At 45.1% G+C, this 10374-nt stretch overlaps 1 protein-coding gene across 2 annotated transcripts; it reads left to right on the top strand.

The window, feature by feature from the left end:
- Positions 1 to 260: 260 nt before the first annotated feature.
- LOC135511935 (cAMP-dependent protein kinase type I-alpha regulatory subunit-like) lies at positions 261 to 10105 on the top strand. Of its 2 annotated transcripts, XM_064933465.1 has the most exons (12): positions 261 to 403; positions 864 to 896; positions 1606 to 1832; positions 2015 to 2182; positions 4724 to 4815; positions 4944 to 5005; positions 5112 to 5158; positions 5536 to 5694; positions 7937 to 7997; positions 8200 to 8321; positions 8415 to 8496; positions 8903 to 10105. In XM_064933465.1, the coding sequence occupies exons 3-12, from the start codon at positions 1659 to 1661 to the stop codon at positions 9073 to 9075; spliced, it is 1140 nt and encodes a 379-aa protein (XP_064789537.1). In that variant the 5' UTR covers positions 261 to 403; positions 864 to 896; positions 1606 to 1658; the 3' UTR covers positions 9076 to 10105. The 2 variants fall into 2 exon arrangements, with proteins under 2 accessions (XP_064789537.1, XP_064789536.1); XM_064933464.1 differs by lacking the exon at positions 864 to 896.
- Positions 10106 to 10374: the final 269 nt, after the last annotated feature.

Genomic DNA, 10374 nt, shown 5'->3' with positions numbered 1-10374 from the left:
CTGAGGCATAGCGTGCAGACATTAATATAAAACAACAATCTCATCCCAAAAAATATTCCTATATTGAGATTTATTTGAATAGAGGACGCTCCACCCACTGTTCCTGGAACATTTTGAATAGGAGACTATCGGGTCCTTCTACCCGCTATCATTTTAATAATTTTCCCATTGACGTCATGAGTTCCGTGCGTTCCCCTTTAATGTTGCCAAGGGTTACGGCTCACGTGTCAGAACGAGGCGAATTGACGTCAATGACGGCTCGTGATTGGTCCTAAACCCGTATCCGGTGGAGCAGCGGTTCAAGGATTTGGAAAAGTCGAAGGGAGAAATTTGGTACGCTTGTGGAAATAACATCCAAAACCGAGTCAGTGACGAAGGGCTCGGTAAGAATTCGCGGGTTCTTGTAAGTATTTATATGCTTCGTCGTTGAAAATTGATATCCTTGCAATTGCGGGATATGTAGCCTCCGCCTCATATTTGTTTATGATAGAGCTCAAGATGGCGTCATTGGCAAGAGGGTTTTGTAGGCCTAAATGCCAACTAGTTAGCTAGATTTGATATCAATCAATACAGTTTTAGCAAGCTAGCTTCGTCATTAGTATGTTTAAGTTAACTAACTAGCTAACGTACTAGTAATCTACGACCAAACAGCGATGTGACGCGTACTAACTCTAGTACCTAGCTAACTACGTATTAAAGGCCTAACTTAGCTAACTAGCTAGGTCTTGAGTGCTGTCATCTGTTATGCTCCCTGTTGTATTTGAAGGCAATAGCTAATATCATAGCTAGCTAACTAGCATCATAGCCAGCTAACTAGCATCATAGCCAACCAGGATTTGCTTTATAATTTATCCTTCCATCAGGTAAACGTTACTGCTCCAATCAACGGTTTGAAAGTAAGGCCTTTTTATTTTATTTTTGACATCTCTCATATTATTACAGGAGAAAGTTCATAAGCAGTAAACGCCAGAGCAATAAGCATCACTAGATAACAGGAAATTCAAGAACCGTCTGAAATCCTATTCAACATTAGCTCGGCTAGATATTTAGTTTATTAATGCTTGATGTAAATGGTTGTTTCTATAATTTGTATCATTTTTTTCACCTTTACTTAACCAGGTAGGTCAAGTTGAGAACAAGTTCTAATTTATAATTGTGACCTCATGATCTGCCTTAGAGTGATGCGACTGAACCGTATGAACAGTACAATGTAACCCTTTGGTGGAGGACTTAACTTTACCAATGCAATAGATCCTGTCTTTAGTAGTAAAGCAGCATGGCGTGCTTGCTATCTGGCTCCATCTTTGATAATCTACTTTGTTAGATTAGGAATGACATGGTGCTATTTACTGTTTATGATATACAGTAATCCTGACCTCTGCATTATGAAACTGATAAATGTCAGATGACATCAAGCAAGGATACAGTGGGTTTACCACACCATCATATGACCACATTTCCATCAAGCATCCCTGCAACACCTCTCTTCACTTTATTTCTGTCTCACATGAGCCTTCATTTTAGAAGACAATAACAACCACATTAGAAGAGCATTGTTACTCTTTCAGATGGAAGTAACCATCCAAGTTGTCTCTCCATCTCTAGTTCAAAGGCCAGAGTTTGTTTACCAGTTCGTAGCAGAGCAGGAGCACATCGTGATGGCGTCGAGCAGTACGAGCAGTGAGGAGGAGAGGAGTTTGAGGGAGTGTGAGCTCTACGTGCAGAAACACAACATCCAGCAGCTGCTGAAGGACTGCATCGTCCAGCTGTGTACCTCCAGGCCTGACAGACCCATGGCATTCCTCAGAGAGTACTTTGAGAGGCTCGAGAAGGTGAGTCTGGGTGGGTAGAGTAGTGTGTATGCGTGCAACTGCATGCATGCATGCGTACCGTCTAGCTGTGTACCTCCAGACCTGACAGGCCCTTCCATTGAAATATTTTTACCATTGTAGTGCCTTTTTATATTGGAAAGCATTCCCCGGGCAGCTGATTGGATGTTTGTGACCTCGTGCAGGAAGAGGCCAAGCAGATCCTAAACCAGCAGAAGGCCAGCAGCCGTTCTGACTCCAGGGATGAGGAGGTGTCTCCTCCCATGAACCCCGTTGTTAAGGGTCGCCGGAGGAGAGGAGCCATCAGCGCTGAGGTCTACACAGAGGAGGACGCTGCATCCTATGTCAGAAAGGTGAGGAAACGCATGCAGAAAAAAAAGGATATCGCCTTCAAACACATGGCTCTACTAAAACAATACAGCATCAACAGAACACAGTCACTCAGGCTAGCCCACAGAACAGTCACTCGGGCTAGCCCACAGAACACAGTCTCTCGGGCTAGCCCACAGAACACAGTCTCTCGGGCTAGCCCACAGAACACAGTCACTCGGGCTAGCCCACAGAACACAGTCACTCGGGCTAGCCCACAGAACACAGTCACTCGGGCTAGCCCACAGAACAGTCACTCGGGCTAGCCCACAGAACACAGTCTCTCGGGCTGGCCCACAGAACAGTCTCTCGGGCTGGCCCACAGAACAGTCTCTCGGGCTAGCCCACAGAACACAGTCACTCGGGCTGGCCCACAGAACACAGTCTCACGGGCTGGCCCACAGAACGCAGTCTCACGGGCTGGCCCACAGAACGCAGTCTCACGGGCTGGCCCACAGAACGCAGTCTCACGGGCTGGCCCACAGAACGCAGTCGCTCGGGCTGGCCCACAGAACGCAGTCGCTCGGGCTGGCCCACAGAACGCAGTCGCTCGGGCTGGCCCACAGAACGCAGTCGCTCGGGCTGGCCCACAGAACGCAGTCGCTCGGGCTGGCCCACAGAACGCAGTCGCTCGGGCTGGCCCACTGAACGCAGTCGCTCGGGCTGGCCCACAGAACGCGGTCGCTCGGGCTGGCCCACAGAACGCGGTCGCTCGGGCTGGCCCACAGAACGCGGTCGCTCGGGCTGGCCCACAGAACGCGGTCGCTCGGGCTGGCCCACAGAAAGCAGTCGCTCGGGCTGGCCCACAGAAAGCAGTCGCTCGGGCTGGCCCACAGAAAGCAGTCGCTCGGGCTGGCCCACAGAAAGCAGTCGCTCGGGCTGGCCCACAGAAAGCAGTCGCTCGGGCTGGCCCACAGAACGCAGTCGCTCGGGCTTGTCCCAGGGATGCTTGGCTATGGATCACACCACTGTCTGTAAGCAAACGAGTGATGCGCTTTCGGCGCAGTACTTGCTGTATCCAAGGCTGTATCCATCGTTCACATAGCAACAGAATGCAGCATGCTACTGAAGAGAGAAGAGACAACCAATTTGCTCGTTACAGCATCAGCGCCTCATGAGCTGTTACCGAAAAACAACTTGCATTTGGATAGTTTGAGGTGAGGGAGAGTGGTGGAACAAGTATTGTTAGCATTGAGTAATGTTATCTTGCTAGCTGGATCGAATTCTCCATTAGATAGTCAGAGAAATGTTGAGCAACATTAGCCAGTTTAACTGATCAAATAATTGAGTTTATGGTGTGAAAATTATCTGGCTAATAAAGTCAGACAGATAACATTAGTTAGCTAACGTTACAACGTCAGATGAGCTAACGTTAGTAAACCTAACCAATTCGCTGTAGTTTTAACTGGTATATGACTCCTTGCCTTTCCTCAAGTTATAACACGTTAGATGCTTACTGGAACCTGGCAATCTGTGTGAAATGTTGACTAGTTAATTTGCTAACGAACTAACTACGATCTGTGAAGTAATGTTTAACCTCTACAGTATGTGGTTAATTTTCAGAAAGAGAATTAGGTGAAAATGAGGCGTTGCCTGTTAAACAAGTGGATTCAGGGATCAAGTGTAGCTGGAGCTGGGCCTGGTTTAAGCTGGATGCCACTATAGAGGTGAAAGGAACACCACACGTTCTCTCTTTCTCACTTTTTAAGTACAGTGGATAAAAAGAGGTATGCCAGTTGTACTCTGCCTGAAAGAGATCAATTATGCCAACAAAGGGTATCATGCTTTGCTGGCACATTGTAGGACAGATGTCCACAGGCAGAAAATGTAATAATGTGCAGTGTAGCCTAAAGATATTGCTTTTTTTGTGTTGCACTTGACAGTAACATTGTGTGTGTGTGAGTGAGGGGGATTATTACATTTTTTTACTTAGTAAATGTTATTTTTGCACACATATAGCCATGTGTACTTGATTGATGTCTATTATAAGTGGCCACTATAATAGAGCAAAAATAGAATGCCTTTTTGTTTCATTGTATTTCTACTTTAAGATGTTTTTTCCCCAAAGGCTGTCATGGCTAACTGCAATATAAGTGTATTGTTTTTTTTCTCAAGACTTGAGTGTCATTTGCAGTAAAGTCGAGGCAACAAATAACATTGAATTGCTTTCTTGAATTTTTTTTACCTCTGAGTTGGGTTCACATTAACCACTTATTTTGCACACAGAGACTGATCATGTAGATCATATTCTTTGTTTAATTAGTAAAAACTGCACTTCCTCCTAGCAGGGATATATATATTTTTTTGCACTGAAACATGCAAAAAAAAAAGTGTCACCTTTTTGGGCCCTCACCAGTTTGCATCCCTGACTTGTCCACAAAACACAGTTGCTCAGATTAGTCCACAAAACAGTCGCTCAGACTAGTCCACAAAAGTATCCTCTACTTAGTCATCTATGGGCTGGCTGGAGATCTTGTGAATAGCTAGGGTGAAATTCCTAATCTTGGATGCTTTTTGTTTTCAAGGTCATTCCTAAAGACTACAAAACAATGGCTGCCCTGGCTAAAGCTATCGAAAAGAATGTGCTATTCTCTCACTTGGATGACAACGAGAGGAGGTATGTTGTTAACAGGCTTTGATTTGTCTGCAAAGTTTGGTTGTCAATGAGTTTATCAATCCCACTGATCAAGTCACAAACTTTAATATTTTTTACAAAAGCTTAACAAATACAATCTTTATTCGCAGTGACATATTTGATGCCATGTTTTCAGTTACCTACATCGCTGGAGAGACTATCATTATGCAAGGTAAAGTAGGATCTTATTTTTCTTTAGATTCAGTGGAAATTCAATTAGACCTGAATGTCTTTTTATTCCAGAGAAAATATGAACAATATCCTCTCTTCCCCGTCAGGTGATGAGGGGGATAATTTCTACGTCATCGACCAAGGAGAGACGGATGTACGTCTCTTTGATCTATTTTAGGAACCAACAGCACTCTTTTTGCTTTTGCACAATGACTCGCATGTTAACACACACACAAGCGTTCCAGTTTAGAAGAAGACAGGCCCCAAGTTGAAAGCTTGTCTTGTTTTTTCCCCCACCTCAATATGACAGGCTTACTTTTGAAACTCTCTCTTTTATACCGTTTATATGTTATCTTTTGTCATCTGTTACCTTAGCATGCCTACTCTCGTAGAAATAGGTTTCTAATTAGATGGCCAAACCTAATTATTTCTACACAATACATGAAACGACATAGGCAGAAATGACAACATCTAATAGAGACAGCAACACACTGACCTTAATATCTAAACACCCTCCCACCTTCCTGCCAGGTCTATGTCAACAATGAGTGGGTGACCAATATCGGGGAGGGGGGCAGCTTTGGAGAGTTGGCCTTGATCTACGGGACCCCCAGGGCTGCCACCGTCCGAGCCAAGACCAACGTCAAACTGTGGGGCATCGACAGAGATAGCTACCGGAGGATACTCATGGTGAGCCTCGCCCTGCTCTGCTCTGACACTTCACCTAACTGACTCAATTTGTTGATTTTACTTTCAATACTTTTGGAATAATTAACGATGAGTAGGGAAAGGTGGAATTGCTATGATTTTTATAACTGCTATATTTAATTAATTGAATATACAGACAACCAATGTTCCCTCTAAGCTGCATGCGCGCAGTAGCCCAGAGACTGTCGGCACAGCTCCCTGGGACTGCCATGCAGAAATATCAGCCCACAGAGAGAAGCACCAGATTGAACTTCTCCAAAGCATTCCTAGTTGATCTGCAAACATTTCTGTTAAAACCTCAATGAAAAAGCCTTGTTGATAGTTTTTTTTTTTTTGTCTCTGGCTGCTGGCGGTCGGTGCACCTGATTCAGCTGTCCTATGTGCCGGGTAGGCCAACTGTTGCCATTTTGAACCATTTCATGTGTCTGAAGATACAAACTCTGGCTTACCAGTGTGCCCTGAGAGCAAATCAAGTGCACGAAAGGTCTACCGCTAGCCAATCGGATGGCTCAGATTACAGTGGCTGCAGTAACATAGCGGGCATAAAAGGAAGCTACAGCAAATTTGATTCTGTGAGATTTCTAAATGTTTAAAACTATGGCTAGAGAGAGACTGTCAACGAGTACAGCAAAGATATGCTGTTTTTATGAGTGAGTTGATGTTAAATTCTTACTCCGTACTGTCAACACTTTGTATTCAACACTTTTAAAAGCCATAAAATGCGTGTTCTTCCTATTTCCACTCAGTGCTACAACAAACACTGCAGCAGTAATGAATGAGTAGGAAAGTAGATAGGCTTACGCAGTTATTATTAGCGTCTTGGGTCTTATTTAATGTTGAATAATATTTCACTTTCCTCATAGGAGTAATAACATGAATTTCTTAAGGCAGAAATAATGCGGTGTGACTCAAGTTGTGCCATCAGCTGGAAGACAGTGACCCTTTTTGGTCAGTGTCAGTGGAGGGATGTTGAGAGACGGACCCTCAGTACAGCTGAGTGAGGATACAAGTAATACAACAACGGATGTATTACTGGTGTGGTCAAAAATTGCCCAAACAACAATGCATTGGCAATTCAAGCAAAGCTAATATGTGGTTATAATGTATTGGATGTAATTGGTTAATGTTACATAAGGTTATGTTTTTTTGTTTTTTTTGTCACGTTAAAAACTGAGCGTGCATTTTGACTCCAAGTGATCTTGACTCAAAAGGTTGGTTTACCACTGTTCTACAGTTTTCCCTGTTAACACTATCAATGTTTCCCTTTACTGTGGAAATTGTGATTCGAATCAATGCATTATTAGCCATTTCCAATGCAACATAATAAACTATGCAAGAGATTTAGTTGTAGGCGGAACGCATCCGAGTAGGTTTCTATTGCATTGACACACACGACTCGGCCCGTGCTTTACACAGACCGGTGTGGCATAACCAATCATAGCTGCAGTAGGTCTATATGCAAATATACTATTTCCGTATATGGATTTGTGCCATATTTGAACTGGACTGCGTTTACAGCATGAGCGGTCGTGAGTCTGTACTCTTGTTTTGAGATCAAAGTGAGAGCTGCATGTAGCCACGTGTGCACATTTTGTTCACATCCGTTGCTAGTTAGTGAGTTATTAGCCCAGTTATAGATCATTTGTAGTCAGTAATAGGGGAGTGATTGCTTCCTACGAGAGAACAAAACGTGTACATTTCTATACATCTTTGAAAAGCGAGTCAAGAAAAGAGCTTTATTTTGTGGATAAACAGGTTAATTTCAAGCCCGCTGTTTTTATTTTTCTCCCTAAAGTCTCATGGAATGTAGGCCTACATTGAACACAACACATTGGCTGCCACTGTAGGCTAAATGATAGAACAGCCTTTTCCATGTTGAAGTGCTATGGCATGCATTTTCTCTATTGTTTTTGATGGTAGGCCACTCGGGTAGGTCTACTGTACATTATGATCAAATAGCCACGCCACTGTTAAAACTGTAGTTCAAAGGGTGTACAGCCTTAGTGTTCACTGTAAACATGTGCTGGAAGTTGTTCAGAATTTTCACTATCGTCAAGTTTTTGCTCAGCAGACCTGAAATTTGCTCAGTACCGTAAAAAATTGGAGGGAACATTGGAGACAACTACAAAAGATTAGCCCTATGAGCAGTAGATACATGATGGCGTTTGAAGGCTTACAACAAACGTGAGAACTCTGGAATAAACATTAGGATTGTTGTTTACAGGGCAGCACTTTGAGGAAGAGGAAGATGTACGAGGAGTTCCTCAGCAAAGTCTCCATCTTAGGTAAGGCTCACTGTTTATTCTCATCTTTGACTATCCCCCTGTAATGATAATAGCAATTTGCATACAGTGGCTTTCAAGATGCTGTTCATTTCCAGAGGGGTTAATAACCCTTCCTCTACCACCTAGCTGTACTGTACAGTTTCTTTTTGGTTCAGTATTGTGACGTTACATACGCCCCCGTCTTGTGACTCCACCCCCTCAGAGTCTCTGGACAAATGGGAGCGTCTGACGGTGGCTGACTCTCTGGAGCCGGTGCAGTTTGATGATGGACAGAAGATTGTGGTGCAGGGAGAGCCTGGCGACGAGTTCTTCATCATACTGGAGGTATGCACATCACACTAAAGTACCTCCCCGTTTCACTCTGTTTCAACACCGTTTCTCCCTACTGAACACTACCCTGATGTTGGTGTTCTATAGGGTTCTGCAGCTGTATTGCAGCGTCGCTCTGAGAACGAGGAGTTTGTGGAAGTTGGGAGGTTACAACCGTCTGACTACTTTGGTAAGAAGAACCTATTCAGGCATCACGTTTCTTTCTATATTGATTTGTTTATATATGCACTATTTAATCCTGAATCTCACATTTTATGGTGGTATGATGAAAAAGCACAAAGCTCTAACCTGAGTTGGGAAGCTTCTCACATTGGGGCGGCAGGGTAGCCTAGTGGTTAGAGCGTTGGACTGGTAACCGAAAGGTTGCAAGTTCAAATCCTTGAGCTGACAAGGTACATATCTGTCGTTCTGCCCCTGAACAGGCAGTTAACCCACTGTTCCTAGGCCGTCATTGAAAATAAATATTTGTTCTTAACTGACTTGCCTAGTAAAATAAAAAAAATATGGAGGTTCTATTTAAATGAACCAGATTTGTGAAGCCTGTTTTGTATTGAACATGTACTCCGTTCCTCCAGGTGAGATTGCCCTGCTGATGAACCGTCCCCGTGCTGCCACTGTGGTCGCCCGCGGTCCTCTGAAGTGTGTGAAGCTGGACCGACCGCGGTTCGAGCGTGTCCTGGGACCCTGCTCGGACATTCTCAAACGCAACATCCAACAGTACAACAGCTTCGTGTCACTGTCTGTCTGAGGGGTTTCCCCACCCCCTGTACCCCCTAACCCCCTTTGTAAGCCCAGAACACCCCTGTACCCTCTAATCCCCTTTGTAACCCCAGAACACACCCTGTACCCCCTAGTCCTCTTTGTAACCCCATAACACACCCTGTACCCCCTAATCCCCTTTGTAACCCCATAACACACCCTACCCCACCCCCTAATCCCCAATGTAACCCCATTACACACCCAGTCCCTGTACCCACCCCCTAATCCCCTATGTAACCCCATAACGCATCCCCTACCTCTGTACCCACCCCCTAATCCCTGATGTAACCCCATAACGCATCCCCTACCTCTGTACCCACCCCCTAATCCCCTATGTAACCCCATAACGCATCCCCTACCTCTGTACCCACCCCCTAATCCCCTATGTAACCCCATAACGCATCCCCTACCTCTGTACCCACCCCCTAATCCCTGATGTAACCCCATAACACATCCCCTACCTCTGTACCCACCCCCTAATCCCCTATGTAACCCCATAACGCATCCCCTACCTCTGTACCCACCCCCTAATCCCCTATGTAACCCCATAACGCATCCCCTACCTCTGTACCCACCCCCTAATCCCCTATGTAACCCCATAACGCATCCCCTACCTCTGTACCCACCCCTAATCCCCTATGTAACCCCATAACGCATCCCCTACCTCTGTACCCACCCCTAATCCCTGATGTAACCCCATAACGCATCCCCTACCTCTGTACCCACCCCCTAATCCCTGATGTAACCCCATAACGCATCCCCTACCTCTGTACCCACCCCTAATCCCTGATGTAACCCCATAACGCATCCCCTACCTCTGTACCCACCCCTAATCCCTGATGTAACCCCATAACGCATCCCCTACCCCTGTACCCACCCCCTAATCCCCTATGTAACCCCATAACGCATCCCCTACCCCTGTACCCACCCCCTAATCCCCGATGTAACCCCATAACGCATCCCCTACCCCCTGTACCCACCCCCTAATCCCCTATGTAACCCAATAACGCATCCCCTACCTCTGTACCCACCCCTAATCCCCTATGTAACCCCATAACGCATCCCCTACCTCTGTAACCACCCCCTAATCCCCGATGTAACCCCACAACGCCTCCTCTTAGAACCAGGGTCCACCAATGCAATTTTGCTTCAATGTCACTTAAAATTATCTTCCATTTGCTTTGAATTTTTTTTTTTTTTTTTTTACTCATCTAAATGTTATGCTGCCCATCACCTAGCTATCATAGTCACCTATAGGAGCACAGTTATGTTACAGTTTAAATGTACC

Source organism: Oncorhynchus masou, chromosome 24 (genome assembly GCF_036934945.1).
Source record: "Oncorhynchus masou masou isolate Uvic2021 chromosome 24, UVic_Omas_1.1, whole genome shotgun sequence".
Taxonomy (NCBI): Eukaryota; Metazoa; Chordata; class Actinopteri; order Salmoniformes; family Salmonidae; genus Oncorhynchus; species Oncorhynchus masou.
Note: the sequence above shows the minus strand (reverse complement) of the source record. Positions and strands in the feature narration are given on the sequence as shown.

Coding starts and splice junctions, on each gene's coding strand:
- LOC135511935 (XM_064933464.1), top strand. CDS start 1,659: ATGGCGTCGAGCAGTACGAGCAGTGAGGAGGAGAGGAGTTTGAGGGAG. Junction 4,816..4,943: donor TTGGATGACAACGAGAGGAG/GTATGTTGTTAA, acceptor CTTTATTCGCAG/TGACATATTTGATGCCATGT. Junction 5,695..7,936: donor GCTACCGGAGGATACTCATG/GTGAGCCTCGCC, acceptor TGTTGTTTACAG/GGCAGCACTTTGAGGAAGAG.